Here is a 24,167-nt window from a genome sequence, read left to right on the forward strand (position 1 = left end):
GACATGAAACTGCTACAGGAAAATTCCAAAAAAAGAAAAAAAGACACCAAAATAGGAGCGCAAGACAAGAACTAAAACACTACACACAGGAAAACAGCAAAAAAGTCAAAATAAGTCACGGCGGGATGTGATAGGTGGTGACAGTACACCTACTCTGAGACAAGAGCTATAGTGATGCATGCTTGGTTATGGTTTAAAGTCATATCCAACAATTGCGATAACGACTTTTTACTGTCAACTGAGTTTCGTTTTTTAATGATTTCTGCTGGTGGTGTGCCTCCGGATTTTTTCAACGCAAAAAATTTGCCTTGGCTCAAAAAAGGTTGAAAAACACTGGAGTAGAGGGACGCATAGAAATTCCTAAATACATTAATGATCTCAAGATCATCCTTAACTACTATACATGAATCAAACTGAATTTGCGGATGATAATGAGATGCTGATTTCTGGCGTAGTAGATGAGCCAATAGTTAATACCAGCTTTATCGCCATGTTCATAAAACTGAGATCTTGAACTGAGTATTTTTTCCGTAGCACAGTCTGTCGTGAGGATATCAAGTTCTGCCTGTAGCCAGAGCCTTTCCTTATAAGTATATGTGTTTTGATAGGTAGAGTACAAGTTATAACAGTTATGCATTGTGTCAAACTAGTCTCCCACTTAATGTATGACTTCAGCGCCCCCCAAAGTCCAACATCCCATGTTCAAGAGCACAAAAAAATCTATTTGACGCGAAACAAAATCCAAAAAATCCTCATTTAAAAGTAATCGTATATTTAGATGCAATGACGCACGTGTGGTTGTTAGGTTTTTAAAGAGTCAAAGACCGACTTCTCCATGATATCTGGATTTGGAGATGCACGAGGTTTGGAGCGGCCAGGGTTGTCAGATTTCCTTCGTCCAGACATTGCGGAAATCACCGGCGCAGTCCACAAAAAATAGCTGCACACGACAGGCCAGTAAAAAGTATGGAGTTATAGTAAACGTGCCAATAAGATATAAAAAAACGTCACCTTTCTACAGAGCCCCCGCTAAGCACGTCCTGCACCGACCATGCCGGAAGTTCCTTAAATTTGACTTGTTTAAATAAAATAAGTAATACGAGTATATATGATTTGTGCTGATATCGTATTGGATTGATATCGGTATCGGACGATATTTAAGGCTGCAATATCGCTATCGTATCGGAAGGGAAAAAGACACCTGCAATGAAAACCAAGACAGATGTCAGACAAACATTCTGTTTGGAAGTTGTTGAGGCCACACTAAACCCACTTGTTTACTCTTTCATTTGATGCCTATACTGTGTTTACATTATTTTTAAACATCTATACACAGTATTTTGAATGACAATGCTCTACAAATGTATTATTAATATGATTTCAACTTTCTAGAGACATCATTCTCCAGAGCACACCGACCGACGACCCATCAGCCCTTAGCAACGTCTACATTCTGACAGGCCATGAGAGCAGCGTTTGACAGCATGGATGAGATTGTCCTTCCAAATCCCAGCAAGAAAAATGAGGGCGATTTTGGATTTTATGTGAAACATATCAAAATATAATTATTACTTTATTTCTACAGCACTTTTCATAGAAGCAACACAAAGTGCTTTGCACCAGTTTAAATAGAAACTAAAGGGAACACACACACACACACACACACACACACACCGTGATTGCCAACAGCATATGGGCTTACTGTATATTGTACTGGAAGACTTTAAAAACTCTGAGTTTAATTAACAAACAGGGAAAAAAGCTATTTTTAAATTCAATTTCCCAGCCAAATTGTGGAGTAGATGGCATCCACAAATTTTGAGTGTACAAGAGCTTGGCATCAAAGGATCGTCAATAGTCACCAGTACAGATAACAACAACATCAAGAATGTCCCAACAACGAAAGTAGAAAAAGGATCAACTTGAATCGTCTTGATCGCAAACAGAAAACAAATGAGGAAAAATTATCTGGGACAGTGGTGAAGCAGCCATGGGACAACACCAACAAAACCGGAAAAGCCGCCAAAATAAAGGCACAGGACAGGAACTAACGCAAAACACGGGAGAACACTAACAAAACCCAACATAAAAGGCTGTAACCAGCCGTGACACTGTAGCTGTAATTGAATTTGAGTACACTGCCTGTTGACGCTATGAGAGACGATGAGATCCATCACAACAATTATGCAATTACTGTCATACCAGATTGAATGAGGCCAAGTGTTGTCACCGTGATTATGACTCAAAATCCCCAAATAATGGTGTCATTTTATTAGACTGTCAAAGAGACGATGTAATGCCAATAGCCAAACATACTTCCTCTCGACAAGCAGACCCTTTCTCATAGATTTTTTCCCGACTGGACTCACGAAAGAAATTGAAAAGGGAATCTTCTTTTTGACCTATGTAATGTCATTCACACTACATTAAATTTGTTTTGTATCATATTTATATTATTTATGCAATGTGCACTGTACAGTTAAGGCCCACCTATCCCCCAGAGATACTTGAAAGACATATAGCTTTTGTTTTTGAAGTAACTGTATAAGAAATAAATACATTTGGTGTTCATAATGGTTTTACACTGTATGCTCTCAAAGTGTAAGAGAGGATTTGTAAATGTGAACTGTTTTTTTTAGAAGATTTAGATATGCTGATATACTGCATTCATGTATGATTAAATATCTTAATATTACAATGAGGATTAATACTGTTGGACCTATAACCAAATACTGTGATTAATCTCAAATAAAAAAAATAGTTTAGCAAGCCATGATTTTATGTTTTTTGTGCCCTGTGTGTGGGGGTGCACGCTGTGGTCCGTAACTAGTTGAACTATATGTAATAATATCGTACAGCAGATTCAATCACTGCAGAATGTGAACTGAAGTAAATTACATTTATATAGCGCTTTTTCTCAAGTGACTCAAAGCGCTTTGCATTGTGAAACCCAATATATAAGTTACATTTAAACCAGTGTGTGTGGCACTGAGAGCAGGTGGGTAAAGTGTCTTGCCCAAGGACACAATGGCAGTGACTAGGATGGCGGAAGCGGGGATCGAACCTGGAACCCTCAAGTTGCTGGCACGGCCGCTCTACCAACCGGGCTATACCACCCAATGGCATTGGCAAATCATTGTGTAACAATTGTATGGCAAAAAAAATAAGTCATACTTTTATCAGCAGCTGTTAATCTGTCGCCACATACGTTCTGAATCGCAGTGCCCTCTGTTGAGCCCTCGAAGGACTGAAATCATCCTTTGTCCGCCACAAATGTCCTGTGGGGGGCAGCAACGTGCCTTTGTGGCGTTGAGCCGCACGAATATCCTCACAGAGGTAGACGAAGCGTCACCGCCACAGAACAGGCGCCATTTCCCTCCTCATTCATTGGCGTTGAGGCCTGTTTCTCTTTTTTACCGGTAAGTTAAAATATTTTTAGGCCAAATAGTGGCGCCCTAAACGCACCCAGAACTTATATTACATCCTCTCTCGGTGTTACTTATTCTTGTCGTGTTTGCCTTAATCAGCGATGTTTTCCAGCTAGCATATTAGCTTATTTAAGGTGTCCGCCTTCATTCGCTAAACGTTCGAAGCTAGCATCGCAAAACTGGATTATTTGAAGTGTTTTCGAGTCAACCTCGCATTATTAAACACATTTTACTTTTGATGCTCTATTGGAACCAATAGATATATGAGTCGAACTGCACTTTATAACCGAATGAAATACTTTCCGCCACATGTTAGCATTAGCACACGTTGTTAGCTTGTCGTAGAGGTTGTTCTTAATATACGTCATATAGTGAATACCACATTTACAACCGCCTTGTTTGAAACTTTAATCACGTTTGCAGAGCAGAGTTCGATTTGCTGTGTTAGCTGCTGTATGGTTCATCGTTGGTCACATGATCACATTATAATGCTGCGTTTCATAAAAAATCAACAACTTCCTATAAATTATCTGGAGTGCCAAGCACATTTTAGAAAATTGATTCTGAATGAATATTCAAAATTGGGTAATAATAGGAGAGAAAAAGCAACAGGGTTTTTATCGTGAGTGTGATGCTCTGTGCAAGTTTTTATAAAATCATATATGTGGTTATGAATTGACATGATTCCTTTGACTCCCATAGGTTCCAGTGCCAGTCATGGTGAAAATATTCATCGGCAATCTTGCCTGCAACAGCAGCGCAGAAGAGCTTCGAGGCCTCTTTGAGAAGTATGGTAAAGTCACTGAATGTGACATAGTCAAAAACTTTGGCTTTGTGCACATGAGCAGCTTGTCCGAGGCGGAGGAAGCCATTCGGCACCTCAACCAGCACCAGCTGAAAGGCTGGCGCATTAACGTGGAGCTGAGCAAAGGCAGGCCAAAGTCCAGCACCAAGCTGCATGTAGGCAACTTGGGAGAAGGCGTTACCGACGAAATTTTGCGGGTCAAGTTTGAAGAGTTTGGCTCGGTAGTCGAATGTGATGTAGTGAAGGACTTTGCCTTTGTTCACATGGAAAGAATGGAAGATGCCATGGAAGCCATTAATAAGATGGACAACACTGCCTTCAAAGGTGAACTCTTGGGTGGGGGAGAGTTAGTTAGCTTTTTGGATTGTGTGCTCTTGCTGTATACCTCCTCGTGACTAGTACAAATAATTAGCTAAAAATGTTCCCATTATAAAGGCAGCGACGCTAACCTTTGCTTTCACTCATCAGGCGGACTTAAAATTACCTCTCTTTACCTCCTTTTCTTTTTTTACAAAGACGGTAAATGGCTCCTGCCGCTGCAATTTTACACCGTTCAACTCTGTCAAGTGCATTTAGCGTGTCTTTAAAGTCGGTGAGAGCTTTCGTGTGCAAAGCTTCCGGTCTCATGCGTGTCTTCTCTCTCCTTACAAGGCAAACTGATGAGTGTACAACTGTCCACCAGTCGGCTTCGCACCGCCCCGGGAATGGGAGATCATACCGGATGCTTTGTCTGCGGGAAACATGGTCACTGGTCAAAAGATTGTCCAGTCGATCGCAACAATAGCCAGAACGAAGAAGACATGAGAGGTCACGGCGGTCTGGGATCTCCACGCGGTCCCCCAGGTTTCGGAAGGGGAGGCCCCGGACGGGGTGGCCTCGGCAGGGGTGGCCACGGTATGGCCCCCGCTCCATCTGATTACATGCCAGGCTCTGCGTATAGTCGGCCAAGTTATGGCGCAGGAATGCCGCCCCCTCCGCGGAGGCCTGGTGGCGCTGAGGTGGGAGATCGGTACGGTGAGAGGTCACCAGTTTACGCCCGTGAACGTGGTTATAGCAGCAGTGTTGACTACTATGAGAAGTACAGAGCTCGCCCTTTCGGCTCAAGCTATTTCGAGGAACGCCGTATGTCCTATCTCCCTCCCCCACCTCCCCCTCCCCCACCTCCTCCTCCCTCTTCCCTCCCAAAGTACTCGGGTATGGATCCGTACGACCGGCGCCCCCCGCCTCCTCCAGTGCCATCCGCTTCCGCCGCCGCGGCTTACTATGCGAGAGAGCACAACCCAATCAGCCGAGTACCCATCTCCTCGGCAGGCTATGCCTACGAGCGAAAACGGCTGTCGCCTGTGGCTAGGGGCCCGTACCCGGTGCCACGGCCGAAGGAGCACTATGTACAACGCTACGCTCCTTACTAAGCCCAAGGTAAGCAACATTCGAATGAAGAACTGTTTGTTCTAAACAAGAGCGACCATGGCATCTTTCTTTTTAGGTGTGTTGCGGACTTTCCGTGGCGGTCATTTGGTCAGCTTCCTGACTCCCATCAGTCTGCGTCGTTTTTGGAAACTTCAGAATGGAAATTGTTTCAACACCTGCAGCACATAAAGTCCCACTTTTTTGTTCTTGCTGCAGATTGTCAGTTAAGCTACATTTATACCTGTAGTTTTCAATTAAGAATGTTCAATAGGTCCGTGCTGATCTTTTATAATTTCTGGCTTGTTTTGCAGATATTCAGCTCACTTTTATTCATGTCTTTTTTTTACCTTTTTTGTTTACTTGTGTAAAGGAGCATTAAATCAACATTTATACAAACATTGGGTTGGGTAAAGCTCTTTGACTTACTCTAATTTGGTTTCATGAATGTCGCTTTAGATCCAAACTTATTTTATTGTGCTCAGTGGGATTTTTTTGTGCTTGTTTTTCTTTTTAGAACTTAATGCAAAGATGGTTTTCCCTTTCTGTGTTATTTCTATTTAATAAGGGGCACATGATGGAACGGATCGTGCCTCATTTTGAATACCACCTAAAATCATCCCATTGCCATCAATTTCTCACTGAACTGCTGTGAGGACAAGACATTCCAGCCTCTCCCATTCATTCAATTTGTGCTAACAAAAGTCGAATTTTATATCCTTTTTTTGAAGTGACAGTTGTTGAAATAAAGTGTCATGAATGGCAGCCAGATGTGTAACAGATGTACCATGTTCTTCACCTAACTTTTTTGGTTCACACAATCACATTGATATGTTGTCTTTGGCAGTAGCTTTAACTACAGAGATGATGCTCAACCGAATTGAGGGACTCAGGGCTTCGAATGAATGTTAAAAGAGACAGTGTTTTTGTTTCTTAGATGCCTTAGTTTTGCTTATACTGTAGTTGAATATTTTTGAATACTGTATTTTTCATACTAGCTGTAATGATTCCAGCGTACATGCAAACTAAACACATTTTGCAATAAAGTGCAAAACTGGTATAAAAAAAAAATCTTTTTGCTTTGACCCGTATATATTCAATAATTGAGTCTTTGGTGACGAGCCCTAGAGAAAAAAATGCATAGTTAAGCACTCCGCGGAGGAGTTACCTGGTCTGAGCAGAAAGTAGTTCTGGCCGTTTAAGCAGCCGTCGCCATTTTCTTTCACTCAGAATCAAGTGAACGCGCCCTGCAGTCTGAAAGGTAGGTGTAATAATCTCAGATGGGAATTAAACCGCTAAATATCCGGATTTATATATACATTTATAAAATACGTGATATATACCAGGTTATATTGTAAAACTGAACCGCCTCGACGAAAAGTATCGATGAAGCGTCGACGCTCTTTTTAAACACGTGATGTGGTATACTTGTTCTGAGCATTATTTTACATTTTAATGTATATTTAAAAAAAATATGTTCTTGCCGAATTTGAAAATCTTCGTCGATACTTCCTATATTTATATATATATACTGTTATCTGAGTGCTCCGTCTCTGGTGTGCTAAGGCGGCTAGCTACATGCTACTGCGCGTTTATATTGTTGGGATATCAAATAGGACCGATGATGTTGAGGCGCCCTTCCTATTTTCTTGTTAATACAATTTATTGGCGTTGGTTGATGGCGTGGATTAATTAAAGCAATTGCGGTAATTTTTAGGCATTTTAGCTTGAGTATTGAGCACAAAAGACCGGTCAGTGTTTAGCAAGATTCACGTAATGCTAACTAGTTCGTCGCGATTTTTGCCCCTAATGACGTTAAATCAAATTTTCCCACGTCAAACGTATGGAAACATGTAATTGACGATTGCGTGTAAGTATGCAACGGTACGCAATAATTACGGGTTGGTACAGATCATTTGTGATTTTCCAAATTAAGCGCAAAAACTGCATGTTTTTTGGTAGGATTATCCAATAAACAACTATCAAAGAAATGCACAGAGATGCTAAAACCAATCAAATGTAGGTCAATATACTCTAGTATATTATCTGTGTACGCTTTGCTGTGTGACAAAACCGATTAGTGTAATATCTAATCGTGTATTATCTTTAGACTAATAATGAAAAAAAATAAAGGTTGCACTTTGGGGAAGTGCAACAGTTACAGTTTACACAGTGCGGATTAGTAAATGAAAGTTGCTTATTGGCCAAGTAATGGCAGCTCTCAGCCCATTTCTTATCTCTACTAAACAATGCCAGCTCATGTCTGTCGTCATATCCACTTTGATTGATTCAGACTTGTATTAGTAGATTGCACAGTACAGTACATATTCCGTACAATTGACCACTAAATGGTAACACCCGAATACGTTTTTCAACTTGTTTAAGTCGGGGTCCACGTTAATCAATTCATACTTGCCTCTGTTCGCCGATGCATTTCACGAGAAAGTACACGTTTGTAAAATAGCAGACTTTAAAAAACATAAGTCTCTGGATTCTCCTTGTTAGCCAAATGCTCATCTGCATTGATTTCGTTCCCCCATATTTTTCCTTTTTCGTCCCTTACATGCTTACTCCCTAAATGTGTGCTTCCTCACTTCAGGTGTATCGTGGGAAAACGTATGTGATGTACCGCACTGAAAAATTAAAAATACACCTCTACTAGAGTTTATTGATCATTATTTTTTTGTCCTTAAGGTGTGAAGTATAAATCGTCACAATGGTGAAAATATTTGTGGGGAACTTGTCACCAGACACCACGTCAGATGAACTGCGGTCGCTCTTCTCCCAATATGGCAAGATCGCGGAATGCTCCATCCTGAAGAGTTTCGGCTTTGTGCACATGGACAGCAAGTCTGAGGCGGAAGAAGCTATTCGCAACCTCCACCAGTATCAGCTGAACGGACAGTCCATGAACGTGGAGCTGAGTCGTGGCAAGTCCAGAGGGTCCACCAAGCTCCATGTTGGCAACATTGCCTGCTCCAACCAGGAGCTGCGCGCTAAGTTTGAAGAGTATGGTGTGGTGGTGGAGTGTGACATCGTGAAAAACTATGCTTTTGTTCACATGGAGCGCATGGAGGATGCCATGGAGGCCATTAATCAGATAGACAACACAGCGTTTAAAGGTGACCTTTTGGGCTGGGCGTATTGGGGGAATGCCTTATATTTGTTTGCTTGTTATAGATGGACAGGTAAGTCGTGAATGTGCATCAGGTGAGTAAAAAGGTCAACTGGTGAGACTGGGGCTAACCTGACAAGTTTTAAAGCTGGTATCCGTAATGTAATACAGCATGTCGATTGGTATTGTTAGAACGTGTCATACAGAAATGAATCGCATTTACGATCGTGCGCTGTGTGCGGCCCTGCGTCCACATTATTTGGAGGAGTTATAATCCGCTTTGCTCTGCTAATTTTATTAACTATCTTTCTTAGGATTCAGCACAACAAAACATCTTCCCTCTGAAGTAATTGAATTTGTAGTACGCAAAGTTACGGATTTCAGCTTTAATGCCAATGTGATGTGATGTTCAAGTCTTGTTTTTAAAGCATAATTTGGGAGTCAATACTTTTTTCAAATGATTGTAAACAAGTCCTTATTGAGTGTTTCTTTTCAAGGCAAACTGATGAGCGTGAAGCTTTCGACTAGCCGCCTCCGTACTGCGCCGGGAATGGGAGACCGATCGGGTTGTTATCGTTGCGGGCAAGAAGGCCACTGGTCCAAAGAATGCCCTCTAGATCAGAACGGCTACCACAGAAACGGCTCAGAGCCAAACTCTGATGGATACGATGCCTCGAGATTTGATGGGCACAGCCGAGGTTATCAAGCGGGCTTCAGCGGCGCGGAAGCGGATTATGGTGGAGGCTACGCTCCTGTGCACGGCTCTTCCCGTGGTTCCGGTCACAGCAGCAACGCGGCGGGGTACCGAGCGGGTACGGGCTACGAGAATGCAGCGAGATACGGGCCACATCCAGGTTACGGTGTGTCTGGCGGCAGCGAGGCGGCATACCAAAGCGACGGCTCATACTATGGCGCGGTACCAGGCTACCCGGTGCGGCGGTCGCCTTATGAGGAAAGGGATCCGTACGGAGTTGTGGACTACTACGGGAAGTACAGGGCCAATATGTACAGTGGTTATTTCGAGGAACAACGTGCTGTGCCTGCGCCTTCTTCAACAGTGTCATCCGCCTCGGCTGGTATGAGGGAACGAGCGCCTGCCACTAGCATCAACCCATATCAGTGTCCACCGATTCCTTCTGCACCAGTGCCGGTTCCCTCGTACCACACACGTGACCGGAGTCCGATTCGCCGAGTCCCTGCCGAGGCCGAAGGATACCCATATCAGGGTTCGCAGATGCCCCCGGGGGGCACTCCTCACAATAAGTACTACCTATAATTGTCCGCGGGATCGAGGCGCCGAGCGGCCATGGCACACACACACACACACACACACACACACGCTTCCACTGACTTTTGTCTCACACAGCCACGTGACAGTTGACGAGTGGGCTAGCTAAGCCATTAGCGAGTGCAAGTATTAGTAACTCAATTGGTCGTGTCTTAAGAGAAAAAGCAGTGTCACTTAACACAACATTTGACAAGATAGGAAGAAAGTACAGTACGTGAGAATAAGCTCACATTTCAATAACATCAAAGGAGCACCATTCAGTTAAATCGCTTAGTGCATGGTGCATGTTTTTAAAGGTGAGTCGCTAACCATCTAATGTGTTTGTGCTTTTTAGTTTAGTTGTGGGTAGTGAAGCTAGCTGCAGAGTGTAGATATGGTGTTTAATTGCATTTTACTTTAGGCTTACATGTCACATATAGACGTACTTGTATTTGGGTTGTATTTTTGGAAGAAAAAAATCATTTGGAGGCCATGCAAATATACTGAATTGTAAACACCCTCCACCACCTTCATTTTATTTTATTTTTTACTTTGAAGATCATCTGTATTGTCACTTTTGAATAAACTGACTGAAGCCCTAATGTGTGTGCGCTTCTGAGTTTTACACTGTTACACTCTTTATAACAAAATGCACATAGGCCTTTGTCAGGTTACGAGGGAGAAATGATTGGGGTGGAATGTACACCCATTTATTTTTTTTAAAGTCAAGTCAGTCAAAGCTTAGATCAGTAATTCATTAAACTATAATTTATTGACATCTGCTCATTTATAAATATACTATTTTTAATCATACTATTTATAAATAACTTAGTATTGCGCCCTTAAACGTATTTCCAGTATACACTTGCAGTGAAATGATTGACAAGGACTATTTTTTATGCTCGTCTATCACACTCTCCAAGCCAGCGTGGGGCGTGGTTAATGCGGACCAATAGGAGAGCGCCATACTGCAGCGCTCCGTCCCTCGCTGACAGGATAGTCTTTTGTGTTTTTTAACGCAAGGCGCCATTTTGATTTTCATGATCGAAGAAGATCTCGAAACTCGAAGTACGAGGTAGCTAACCTGTTTTGCACCAAGGTTATATAGTTGGCAAACTTGACTAGCCTTTTAAACAACGAGTTGATTGGGCTGCCAAAATGGCGACGGGGGCAAACGCGACTCCTTTAGGAAAGTTGCATCCCAGCATTGGCGCTAAGCGAGGCTTCGAGGCAGGGCCTGGCGCCGGGAACGGCTTGATTCCAAGCCCGGCACCACCTGCCTCATTTTCACCGATTCAAGGATTCCAGCCGGCGATTCCCCCCTCCACCTATCCACAGACAAACCAGTACAACGCGGCCGGTGGGTTTTCACCTCAGCCTCCCCAACCATCAGCTGTTCAGGGTAAGTTTAGCGCCGAGCTAAAGCTAACGTATGCGACTGGAGGCAGCATGCTAGCGCGGATTAAAGGCCTACTTACACCAACCTCGACCAGAAGGAGGCATTTAACGTTTTTATTTGATTAACATATGGTTAGTAGTTGTTGTAAACAATAAATAGCCATTAATGTGGATACATATGCTTACATGAGCAGCATCACCGAGTGAAAAGTGGAAATGAAAGTGCGCCATGTTTATTGTAATGTGCTGTGATGAGCAGTTGTTTGTGTTTGTACATAGTTTCGTTGCGCTTGATGCTAGACAGACCTACCGGATTGTGTGAGTGTGTGTGTGCTTCGTTGTATTTTTCTTGCGTATTTGACTGTGTGTGGGGTCATCGTCGTCTTTTTTATCGTAGACTAGTTGAGATTGAATCTGCAGCGCCTCTGCTGGTTGCGGTGTAGTAGTGTATTCCATTTTGCTCTTAAATCAGTTTCACACTACAGATGGGGTAATGTGGAGAATGCATATCTTTTTAAGAGTTCTTTCTTTATTCATAGTAATGTTTAAAGCAGCTGATATTTTCCCATGTGTACACTTTGTGCTTGAATCTTATGTCCGCAAGTAAACTCTTGTGCTTTACCTTGAAGGTGTTGGAATGTGTATTGGGAGTATGATGTACTCTCTTTTTACCTTATCTCTTTAGATCAATATGGCTGTATTCCTTTCTGGGCAGGAGGGAGTTGTTTTGGTACTCAATAAGCTGTCTTTTTCCGTTTAATTTTTAGACCGCTTCTAGATGCCGCTATTAACGCATTGTAAGACTGGCCTCCTAAAGCTTTAGTTAAAAACTTGGTAATATTCCTATTCTATCTTGATGGTCATTCTTACTCAACATATATGTCATCCAAAAAAACTTGGGATTGACCAGTGAGTTTTATTCCCTGAGAGGAAGACTGGTCAGGACGCAATAGCACCCAAACATTTTACGTCTAAAGGCCAAAGTAAAAATGGGCCACAGGCCAAACAGCGATTTTAAGTCAACATCATTATAAGTAAACAGTTTAGCCCCATACCAGTATATTGAAAGAGGAATAGATAGTCAAGTTCGATGGATGGCAACAAATTAACCTTGCGGACATGCCATCAATGATTGTGTGAGCTTGAAAAAGGTTAGTATGAAAATGTATTAGCCATGGCGGGCCAAATATGGCCCCCAGACCCCACTTTGGGGACTCCAGTATTACAGTATTTGTAATGATAGATGGATATTGTGTTCCACAGTGCACAGTTTAAGATTTTATTATATGCAAGAGCCAAACATCCTTCGGTTTCCCTGTACAGATTTCAGCCAAAAGAAGCAAAGGAAGAAGAGCCGTTGGAGCAGTGAGACCCCCGATCAGAAGACTGTCATTCCGGGCATGCCTACCGTCATCCCCCCTGGTCTCACGCGGGATCAAGAGAGAGCCTATATAGGTAATTATTCGGCAATTACATGTTGTAATGCAAGTTATTGTCACATTTTCTTGTGCTGTCGTTAATCCTAACACATTTTTATATAAAGACTGATATTTTTAATCACAATTCCATTTGTATTTCATACCTACTGTTTGTTTAATGATGACAACTTGTGCTTCAGTTGTCCTTGCAAAAGCCATCCAAAGTCATTAAATCTAAACTATATGGTGTTAAAGTGGCAACTGTTTCTAAAGATGTATGGTTTGCATACAATTGGGCACCCATTAGCAAGTTGTAGTGGTTTGTGTCTATAAGCTGCAGGTCATAGTTCACTGTCTTGCCTGACTCCTCAAAACACATCAGTATTGTTCCTGTGCATGGAAGTGTAGCTCAATGTCCTAACTTGCCAAAGTTTTACTCTGTGTATTTTGGTTAAAGTGTGAGCAATGCTGCTTCAATGGCAAATCAATCAATGGTATGCAAGGTTTCCCCTACATGTAATTGATCGTGGCGAATCACCACGGCAAAACAAAACTCGCCACACCTAAAAAATAAGTTGTTTTTTTTACATGAAAACAAATTTAAATATGAATGGATATACTGTAGTCTATTATTTACATACTATTGGCTATAACGCGTTTTTAAAACCTCAAATACCATAATCATGTTTTATTCTTTATTTTGAAGAAGGAAAAAACATCCATCTAAATCGTCTGTCAGCAGCGCTATAGCTGGTCGCACACCTGATCGGAGTTAACACTCGACAAAAGTAAGGAGAGAAAGTTGAAGACAAAGATATTTCAAGGTTAATTAAGACATTTCTCGTTCAAGCCTAAACAACTCTCATTTTGACATTACTACCGACAATGTCTGGTTTTACGCCATGTGCGTCTTCGAACCTCCATTTGGACATCTGTGTGCGTGGAGTTTGCATGTTGTCCCGTGTGCGTGGGGTTTTCTCCGGGTTCACCGATTTCCTACCACATTGCAAACATATGCATGTTAGGTTCATTGAAGACTAAATTGTCCAGGTATGAATGTGAGTTTGAATGGTTGTTTTTCTATGTATGTGCGCTGTGATGGCCATGCTAATTTTGTTTAGCCTGTCAATGAGCTGGTCCATTGTACGTATGTTAGCATGAAGCTTAGCTGCATTAGAGCCAACGTTCATCCTGTATAATTATAACTTTTTTTTCAGTTTATTCCAAACCGTATTATTAATTTACTGTGATTCCTACATGTGTGTATGTATAATGTACTTTCCTAATGTACTTAGTTTTACAGTGACTTAATTGAGGAGAATATCAATAAACCACCTCAAATTATATTTTCATCTCTAATTTAAAAGTCTGCTTACATATTAGTCCAACTAAATTACAACATTCAGCAAGGGCAGGCTAAAGTGTAACCTATGTTACCTTTTACAATAAACAGCCACAATTGAAAAATAGAGAAGAATATGAGAAAAAAATATATTGTACTAATAACACAATTTTTTTTTAAATATGGATAACAGATCTGTTTTAAAAATAATAATCATGGATTAGATTTATATAGTGCTTTTCTAGACACTCAAAGCGCTTCACAGAGAAGTGAGAACCCATCATTCATTTTTACAACTCATTAGATATATAAAACATTTGTTCAAGCTTTTTAAGCATATGCTTCATTGCCAATCAAAAATGATCATGGCGCCAATATGATGATGTCACAGTGACCACGCCCCCACCGTCACATATATAGTGGCAATCTGTGGGAAACCCTGCAATGTAATTATTAATATACTACAGCAAAATTGGAAAACAAATCACGAGTGTTGGCACTGTGGGGGAAATAATCAAGTCACTTGAATTCTAAGTGCCTTTCAGCAGCAGTGTAGCATCAACAAATAACAGGAGTCCTTTCCTCAATAACTGACATTATTATTGATGTTCAGTCATTGGTAATGGTTGGTCATAGATGGTATTCAAGCATTCATTTGTGCCCGCTTTATGTTGTCACACTTTTCCCACGCTTTTTTTGCCCATTTACTAGTGCAATATACAAGAAGCGCGTTAAAGAAGTATTCCTCTAAAGATCCTGTTATTTTAGTGACTGATGAATCTGCACATTTAATTGCAACTTTCCTGATGTGCATGAAATGACAATTACTTAATCGTTACCCTTTTCAAAGGGATGCACCGATTGATGAGCCTGCGACATGTCTTTAGTCGGTCTAAAAACTGCATTGCCTGGTCACTTTTGCACAGGCTCAAAATACAAACAAAATGTAAACAAAAATCTGACCTTCTGGCCTTAACAAAAGCATTGTCAAAATGCAATTGGTGCATCTCTCCTCAATGAAGTAAGTAATGTTAGTCAAGGCACGTAAAGAGACAAGATTTTCGAATTTATGGGCACAGAATATATGTTTGGTTCACTGAGAAAGTTAGGATTGACTGTTTTTGCTTTTTTACCATTGTGAAATTGGGATAACCTCTCGGTCTGTTTTAGTATTTCTAAAATAACCGAATAAAATATATGCAAATGAGATGGAGATTAATGTTCATACAACACAAAAAGCTCTTACTTTCTCTGTGAACACACATAGTTTATTTAACCATAAGGCTGGTATCATTGTGTGTTGTTTGCTTATTATTTGGTAATGCAAATGTCACATTCGGCACAATGATTACTTTCCTTGAAGTACTATAATCAAATGTTTTACATGGTCAAGCTCTGAAGAAAGCCTGTTTTTGCTAATGTTAATAACTACTAAAGTGTACAGTGGAACCCACTTATTTCGACAACCTGTCTGTCAAACACAGCGGGTCCCAACCACTGGGCCATGGCCTGACCCCGGTCTGTGGACAGGGCCGAATCGGATTGCGTGAAGCAGTGATTTAAAAAGAAAATAGATGGTATTTTTATTTTAAAGTTTTGTAAGTAGCTGCAATTAATTATGTAATTGCATATATATTCTGGAATAAGGTAATTTTTTTATTTGAAAAATAATACACAAACAAATTTTAATCTCACTTCATATTGGGGTCAAAGTTGGGTTTTTGCTAGCTAGCAGTTGCAAAACTGAAAGTGAAGTGTTGTCGGGAAAGCAGCAACCTAACTACTGTCTAGTTACACAGCATTAAAATGTGCACACCATGACTTTGTTTGGTGGAAAGTAAGAGCACAGTATTCCTCTACATTGTACACCCATTTAATTAGATTTTAGGTATTCAGCCATTGGAAGATTTGCCCAATTACAAAAGCTTTATTGTCATTGTAGTAGACATACAGCGAGTTAACCACTGCAGCCATGTTAGATAATAGTACAGTGGTATTAGGGCTGGGCGATATATTGATATACCGTATTTTCCGCACTATAAGGCGCACCTAAAAACCACAAATTTTCTCAAAAGCTGACAGTGCGCCTTATAATCCGGTGCGCGTTATATTTGGGTTAATATTAATATTAATTTTCATAAAGTTTAGGTCTCGCAACTACGGTAAACAGCCGCCATCTTTTTTCCCCGTAGAAGAAGCGCGCGGTGCATGCTGGGATATGTGACGTTTCATTTCCATTTGTGTGTTTATGTAAAGACCCCAAAATGGCTCCTATTAAGTGTGTTGTCTGTCTAATTATAAATAATGCAGACGAGGCGTGTTAACTGAGTTCTCAACGTTTACTCACAGCGTGCTCATAACCACATTCTAACTGCCAGCACATACAACAACGCTTCTCAGGGCTACCGCGCATGCTCGTCACTATCGTTGCATGCTGGGTAGTGTAGTTGTTATATTTGCTAGCTCATAACATCACATTAAGAGACACGCTTACGCGCTTAATTCAATACTCGCCGTCATTCCGGGTGGATTGACAAAAGACCTCCAGCCGCTAGATATTGGTGTCAACAGGGCATTCGAAGCTAGACTGCTAACTGCGTGGGAACAATGGATGACCGAAGGCGAACACACCTTCACTAAGACAGGGAGACAGCGAGACGGAGCCGGCCATTTTGGATCCCACATTCGCCCAACTTTTCAATTCGGACACCGAAAGAGAAGAATTCGAGGGATTTATGAATGAAGAATAACTTCAGAAAGTGAGCGTTATGTTTATTTTGTGTGTTGTGACATTAACGTTCGAGCAACATTATGTTGCTATTGCTCTGCACTATTTTGAATTTTACTATGTTTGTGATTGCACATTTGCGTACATTTTGGGAGTAAACAGAGTTGTTAGAACGCTGGTTTTTAATATATTATTAAAGTTTGACTGACCTATCTGACTGTTTTTTTGACATTCCTTTAGCGCAGTTAGATGCGGCTTACAACACGGGGCGGCTTATAGGTGGACAAAGTTTTGAAATATGCCGTTCATTGAAGGCGCGGCTTATAACCCAGGGCGCCTTATGGTGCGGAAAATACGGTACACTATATATCGCGGGTTTGTCTCTGTGCGATATAGAAAATGGCTATATCTTGATATTCGAGTATACGTTCTCACGCAGTTGCTTTTAGCTGCGGACATTACACTACAGACTCTTCCCACTCTTTCTTGTCTGTCCTTCTCACAGACAGCGAGCGCACCTTCTTACACACGTCACATACTGTCACGTCATACGTCACATACGTATACGCCCTCGCCCAGCAGAGAAATAGCAGCATGGCTAAAGTTAGCTGTAGTGTGAGTGGTAATACAAGAGAAAGAAGGTGCGAATCTGGTAACAAATGAAGGAAGAATTAATTCCCAAGAAAAACAGCACGGGGTCCATCGTCTGGCGGTGGTTTGGCTTCAAGTGGGAATATGTCGAACAGACAACCGTAATTTGTCAAGTGTGGGGAAAACGCATTGCTACAAAAAGTAGCATTACTGCTAATATATAGCATCATTTGAAAAGTCACCTGCTAGAGAATGTAGAGTGCTTTCCCCACATGTCAACATCTCTGTTCGGTGCCACACGACCACACCATCAAAATGCCGAGGCAAACATTTCCAGATCAACACCGTATGAAAAAAATAGTCAACAACAAAAGAGATAACGTCCGCAGGAACCTACCACATAGCGAAGGACGTACACAATTTGATTTCCTATTAAGCAGCTAATTTTATAATATCTTGTGTGACATCATGTACAAAAGTACACTTTATTTGTTTTAAACTATTGTAGTGGCGTTCTGTACAAAAAGTGCACTTTAATTTAGGGTTGTTTTGATTTGTCATCTTAGAGACATCATGCACAAAAGTGCACTAATAGCTTGTTTTAAAATGACTGACAATTTTGCACTTTCTGTTTTGGAAATTACATGAATGTTTGTGCCACTGCTTAATAACTGTTTAATAAATACAGTGTTGGTCAATTGACTTAGTTGTGATTTTCCTCTCTGCATGAAAGTTTAAAATTAGCATATATCAATGCCGTATGAACAAGAATGTTTTAATGTAGACACATAGAATCATCATACTGCTGTGATTATATGTATCAAGTGTTCATTCAAGGCTAAGGCAAAATATTGAGATATATATCGTGATATGGCCTAAAAATATCGAGATATTAAAAAAGGCCATATCGCCCAGCCCTAAGTGGTATGTTGGCTTGCGATTTGAATTGGTTCTGTGATGGAACTCATAAGGTTAACCCAAAATACTCAAAAATGTTCTATTTCGATTAATGGAATCCACTTCATTTATGCTCCCCACCCCAACCAAAACAATTTTTTTCTCCTAACTTGTTTTGTGTATATCATACTTTTAATTAGAAAAACAAACTTGTAAATCTTGATTATTACATGGTAAAAATTACTTAAAACAAACATCTACACAAATGGAGGAAAATATGTGAACTAACAACAAACTGAACAAAGGTTCAAAAAACCTTGTTGCCCAATTTCCTTAAGTCATTAGCCAAAGTCACAAATAAATGTCCAAGCAATGGTTAGTTTCGGTTATGTTGACAGTCACTTGTGCCAAAATCATTTAGCCAATCGGAAGGGCGTCGAGATAAGCAGGTTCCATTGTAACAACTAATATGTTGTCAGATATACATTTGATTTGGCGTTGTTTTTCATGTAGCTCAAATACATGTGCATTAATGATTGAGACCGTGCTCCAATGTACTCGTTTTAAAGGTGTTGTGATAACCACATTTCTCTCCATCCTTGTTTTTCTTTCCTAACCTGAATTCTTCCAGTCCAACTGCAGATTGAAGACCTGACACGTAAACTGCGTACAGGAGACCTGGGAATCCCTGTTAACCCTGAGGACAGGTCGGAAAAAGATTAAATCCATGAACAGTAACACTTTCTCTACCTTGACTTTTTGGAAGAAAAATGCTCATTTTCAGTACATATATGTGTATATATAGTGTTGTGGTTAGAATGAGTGTCAGTTGTGTTGTAGACTTCAGCTGCTTAAATGTATGCTATCTTTACTGCTAATCACTTGATTATTGTTCTCATTGCAATGTAGGAGACTGATGTAAATTTCACATTTTGACAAATGGATGCATTTACACTTTTACCCACGACAACAACAGTGTTTGCAAAGACATACCATCTAGTATATTTATCCAAAGATTTTGTCTTGGATAAAACAAAAAAAATACACAAAATAAGAGACTCTTTTGGCAATTCTCTTGAGAACCTGTACATCTTACTAGAATATATGAATGCGTTAAGGTTCCTTACATGTTAATGTGCATTAGGGTTTTGTGGGACAGTATAGTAAATATTGTTCACAAACAAGTTGCCGTCAATAACATAACAGCTTTTTACACCTTAATAGTTATTTTTTATAAATAGTTGAGTTAATTTTCATGAACATTCTTTATACAGAGTCCTGGATGTGTTGTGGGAAAGCTCAGATAAGGAAACATGTTCCCACAGGAAATGTGTAAAGTTAACTTTAAAAAAATATCATTTTATAAAGTCAGCATCCCTGTCGCCTGTCCATGTTATAGAGTTTGTAAACATGAACAGACAATTCCACAGCAACCCAAAGGTTGATTTCAGATGAAGCTTCCCTAATCTATTGGGACAGAACCAAGCGATGGTGCTTCATGTTGTCACCGCTGGAAGTTTTCAGGAGTCCCGCCCCCCCCTTTAAGCGTCACAGCACGTGGTTACTAATGTGGCTCTCTTGACGGGAGAGCGTAGGAAAAGGTGGATATCTAATCCTAATTCCTTTCCTCTAACCCAAATTACCCCACGTCAACCTAACCCTCTTTCAAGCACAGAGCCTCCCTAATGCAGCAACGCAGGTTTTCAGCATCCGGGGGGGTATGGACCTCTTCCACCACGTCAACACCAAGCAGCTCTCAGAGTCAGCGCCTCTGCTTAGGATTTGTTTTTCTTCCAACTTTTCTCTCTTTTAGGCCAACAATCCTGTATGCAGGTGAAATTATGGCCATGCATTTGCTTGTTTTGGAACACGACTAGCCACTAAATACTATTCAACAATTGTCTGTCATGTCAGTGCCGTCATACTAAATCTACTTTTTTTTTTTGTTAGCACTGGCATGACTCACTTAGTCTAAGAATACGCAATTCTTAATTCTCAATACAGTTTAATGGTTGATTAGTCAGCTGTAGGGAGCTTTTGTGACTTTGCAAATGAGCTGCGAAAAAGGCGTTCATGGTGTTTCTATTTGTCCTGTGTCTGCCTTCAGGTGTCCCTCGCCGGAGCCCATCTACAATAGCGAGGGTAAGAGGCTGAACACGCGTGAATATCGCACGCGCAAGAAGATCGAGGAGGAGCGCCACTCCCTTATCACTGAGATGGTTGGACTCAACCCTGACTTTAAACCGCCAGCAGATTATAAGTATGTGTCCCTAATGCACAGTTTGTCTATTTGTTGGTTTGCTGCTCAAAGTAAAACTGTCTTGTTATTGTGCAGACCTCCAGCCACCAGAGTTAACGACAAAGTCATGATTCCTCAAGACGAGTACCCTGAAATCAACTTTGTTGGCCTGCTTATTGGACCTCGGTGAGATGAAGTTCATATTAATACATTCGGTTTCGCATAACTTGTCCGTCAAACAACTCAAGTCCTGGTCAACCATGTTATTAGTAAGTTCCCACTTAAGCTGACGTCGCGATATATGGTTGGCCGCATTTTCAGCATACAAACGTTTGTTTATGTCGATGTGTTGTAGTACAGTGGAAACTGATTACAAAGAGGAACACTGCGAGGACCTCCAACAAGTGGAAAAGTTATATTTAAAAAAAAAAAAAAAAGCACTCTTCTTCTTCAGTTAAAATGCCTTTGATATGTTAATTAACCTTTTCATCAGACCCAAAGGGTTTCAGTCATCCGGCCTTTATCCGGTAGGTGGAATGATGACAATGAAGCAGTCTGCAATTTGAATGTGGCATGGGTCTTGGTGGACGGGGAGCGAATGGCCGAAGTTGATTTGCATCTATGATGCAAAACTTAGTGTTTGTGTGTGTGTACAAGTAAAACTAAGAGTTTTGACTTGTGCAGTAAAAATTGTGCTATCTTGTTTTAAAATTTTGACAACAGAGTATTAGGTTATTGGTTTAATGAGGGTCGGTTTTAGTTTGTGCAGATTGCGTGCGTCCTTTAACACGAGCTGGCAATTTAAAGAAACATATTTCCTATTGTGTGATGTGCTGTTTATATTTTGTTTTGTACCATGAATAGGATTGTTTTTCTTTTTGATCTCCATCTGTCTAGTTGAGCCGAAGTGTCAAAAAGCTGATGATGTATGCTGCCGTCTAGCGGACAAATTTGTAAATTGTCAATCAGACAATTCATTGTAATGGGTGCGAGAGGGGAAGCAGATGGCGACAAATTCAAGTCAAATTAGCAAATGAGTCAAATAGGAAATGAATGACATCGCCAACTTCTTCCGTAAAGATCGAAAATTAATTTAGACGCACCGCCACAAATATAAAATAATGTGCAGTATGGGGACACTGCTGTTCCTGACATCAAGACGTACTTTTCACACTTTAATAATGCGGCTCTCTTGGTCTGGCTCTAACATGCAGGAAAACACCACAACCCATACACAATACTGTGGTGCACATATTGTATGAAAACAGAAAAATGTGCACAAATGAAGGAAAACAACAAAACTGTCAAGGTTTCATCCTTGCATTTCTGGTGAAATTCACCAGTAAATGTGCAAGACAGTTGTTAGTTTGGATGTCTGCTATGCCAGACTAGCCAGTACAAGGGCGTCAAGATAAGTGGGTTCCCCTTGTACAATGAAACCTCCCCACTACGTAACCCATCCATCCATTTTCTACCGCTTGTCCCTTTTGCGGTCACGGGGGGTGCTGGAGCCTATCTCAGCTGCATTCAGGCGGAAGGCGGGGTACACCCTGGACAAGTCGCCAACACAGATAGACAGACAACATTCACACTCTAGGGCCAATTTAGTGTTGCCAATCAACCTATCCCCAGCGTTTCTATTTGTGTGCACACAGTGGCAACACCTTGAAGAACATTGAGAAGGAATGCTGTGCCAAGATCATGATCCGTGGTAAAGGCTCCGTGAAGGAGGGCAAGGTTGGCAGAAAGGATGGACAGATGCTGCCCGGGGAAGACGAGCCTCTGCACGCTCTGGTCACTGCAAACACGATGGAGAACGTCAAGAAAGCTGTGGAGCAGGTTGGTGTTCTCTCACAGTGTTGCTGCCACATCAGTGCGCATTTTAATGAATGATGCACCCTCAGATTCGCAATATCCTGAAGCAAGGCATTGAGACGCCTGAGGATCAGAACGACTTGCGTAAGATGCAGCTGAGAGAGCTGGCGAGACTAAATGGCACACTGAGGGAAGATGACAACAGGTCAGTTGATATTTCCTGACTCCATATATTTATTTCATTCACGACTCGTGCAGTTAAGGTTATTTCCTGTGTAGGATCTTACGTCCTTGGCAGAACACCGAGCCTCGCAGCATCACCAACACCACCCTCTGTACCAAATGTGGTGGAGCAGGACACATCTCCTCTGATTGCAAGTACACCAGGTGAGGATCTTTCCTTGAAGCAACAAAGTATTTTGTTTTTTCTTGTCTCATTTTTTAAACCTTTCTGTGCAGTTCTTTTGCGGCACAAAGAGCACCTGGCGCCGAGCCTCCACAGTCGGCGCAGGACAAGGCTCGCATGGACAAGGAGTATCTGTCACTAATGGCAGAGCTGGGCGAGGCTCCAGTCCCGGGATCCGGAGGAGGACATGTACAGGGAGGAGGTCCCCGGCCTCCTGGACTACACAGTAACCAGGGACCGCCGGTTGGTTTTTAGCAGAAGAAGCTCACGTTTGTTCATGAAGAGTCACGTTTGTTGAGTGACTTTTTGTGTGTGTGCTACAGAATCGGCCTCCCTGGATGGGGTCTGGTTCCAATGAGAACAGGGGCTACCATGGCATGCATGGAGGACCCCACAGCTTTCCTCCCCCCATGCCCAACATGGGGGGCCCTCCGATGCCCCCGAATCCCAATGGCATGCCTGCCCCATGGATGCAACCTCCACCTCCGCCCATGGGCCAGGGCCCTGGACCTCATGGACACCCCATGAGTAAGTGCTCTCACCGACTGCCTTCCAATCATCTTTGAGTAAAGACTACTAAAATCTGTCTTTTCTAGGCATGATGCCACCCCCGATGGGCATGATGCCTCCTCCACCTCCTCCTCCTGGCAACCAGCCACCACCGCCCCCTTCAGGACCCCTTCCTCCATGGCAACAGCAGGCGCCGCCTCCTCCTCCCACAAGCAGCATGGCAACGAGTACACCGCTGCCATGGCAACAAAGTAAGACCTCAAACTGAGAGCCTTTTTAGGCCTTCATTAAGTGTAAGTAACTTTTGATGGTTGTTCCACCTCCCTTCCTGCAGACACCCCCACAACCTCCAGCCCTGGCACCGGTACCCTGCATCCATGGCAACAGCCTCAGCAGCCCCCGGCCTCGGCAGTCCAGCCTCCTCCACCAATGGGTAACCCCTCCATGGTGCCACCTCCCCCTGGCGTCCAGCCCCCCCTACCTCCCGGCGCGCCCCCTCCACCTCCTCCACCTCCCCCTGGTTCAGCCAGCATGATGTACGTCCCACCGCCGCCCCCACCTCCAATGGACCCTTCCAACTTTGTTACCATGATGGGGATTGGCTTGCCACCATTTGGAATGCCCCCTGCCCCTCCACCTCCTCCACCGCAGAATTAAGAGCCCAGTCTGGAGAGAAGCACCACCCTGCATCATATCCAATAGACTGCCTGCTCAGTAATATAACCAGTGCTTTATTTTCTATTGTCAAGACGTGTCTGAAACCAGGATTAATTCACTTTAACTTGTCCAAATTGAAAAATC

General features: G+C 41.9%; 3 protein-coding genes across 9 annotated transcripts in view; all 3 read left to right on the top strand.

Moving 5' to 3' along the window:
• map4k2 (mitogen-activated protein kinase kinase kinase kinase 2) overlaps window positions 1–2,769 on the top strand; it is a 41,722-nt gene extending 38,953 nt beyond the window's left edge. For all 6 annotated transcript variants that reach the window (XM_072913251.1, XM_061960040.2, XM_061960036.2 and 3 more), the window contains one exon: window positions 1,393–2,769. In XM_072913251.1, coding sequence (XP_072769352.1) covers window positions 1,393–1,480 — 88 coding nt within the window. In that variant the 3' untranslated portion in view covers window positions 1,481–2,769. The remainder of the gene's footprint in view (window positions 1–1,392) is intronic.
• A 513-nt stretch (window positions 2,770–3,282) lies between these two features.
• Window positions 3,283–6,418, top strand: rbm4.2 (RNA binding motif protein 4.2). The gene is made up of 4 exons (XM_061960035.2): window positions 3,283–3,419; window positions 4,131–4,557; window positions 4,885–5,652; window positions 5,720–6,418. Exons 2-3 carry the CDS (start codon window positions 4,146–4,148, stop codon window positions 5,643–5,645), a joined length of 1,173 nt encoding a protein of 390 aa, XP_061816019.1. The 5' UTR covers window positions 3,283–3,419; window positions 4,131–4,145; the 3' UTR covers window positions 5,646–5,652; window positions 5,720–6,418.
• Window positions 6,419–6,751: 333 nt separating this feature from the next.
• Window positions 6,752–24,167, top strand: sf1 (splicing factor 1). 2 transcript variants are annotated; one of them, XM_061959336.2, is made up of 14 exons: window positions 6,752–6,901; window positions 8,335–8,762; window positions 11,164–11,424; window positions 12,744–12,875; window positions 19,028–19,103; window positions 20,504–20,656; window positions 20,732–20,821; window positions 22,291–22,474; window positions 22,540–22,655; window positions 22,730–22,837; window positions 22,910–23,099; window positions 23,180–23,384; window positions 23,453–23,617; window positions 23,701–24,167. In XM_061959336.2, exons 2-14 carry the CDS (start codon window positions 8,357–8,359, stop codon window positions 24,021–24,023), a joined length of 2,409 nt encoding a protein of 802 aa, XP_061815320.1. In that variant the 5' UTR covers window positions 6,752–6,901; window positions 8,335–8,356; the 3' UTR covers window positions 24,024–24,167. The 2 variants fall into 2 exon arrangements, with proteins under 2 accessions (XP_061815320.1, XP_061815319.1); XM_061959335.1 differs by lacking the exons at window positions 11,164–11,424; window positions 12,744–12,875; window positions 19,028–19,103; ... (7 more) ...; window positions 23,453–23,617; window positions 23,701–24,167 and adding an exon at window positions 9,253–10,624.

Source organism: Nerophis lumbriciformis, linkage group LG05 (genome assembly GCF_033978685.3).
Source record: "Nerophis lumbriciformis linkage group LG05, RoL_Nlum_v2.1, whole genome shotgun sequence".
NCBI lineage: Eukaryota > Metazoa > Chordata > Actinopteri > Syngnathiformes > Syngnathidae > Nerophis > Nerophis lumbriciformis.

Coding starts and splice junctions, on each gene's coding strand:
- rbm4.2 (XM_061960035.2), top strand. CDS start 4,146: ATGGTGAAAATATTCATCGGCAATCTTGCCTGCAACAGCAGCGCAGAA. Junction 4,558..4,884: donor GGACAACACTGCCTTCAAAG/GTGAACTCTTGG, acceptor TCTCCTTACAAG/GCAAACTGATGAGTGTACAA.
- sf1 (XM_061959336.2), top strand. CDS start 8,357: ATGGTGAAAATATTTGTGGGGAACTTGTCACCAGACACCACGTCAGAT. Junction 8,763..11,163: donor AGACAACACAGCGTTTAAAG/GTGACCTTTTGG, acceptor TTAAACAACGAG/TTGATTGGGCTGCCAAAATG. Junction 22,838..22,909: donor TCTGATTGCAAGTACACCAG/GTGAGGATCTTT, acceptor CTTTCTGTGCAG/TTCTTTTGCGGCACAAAGAG.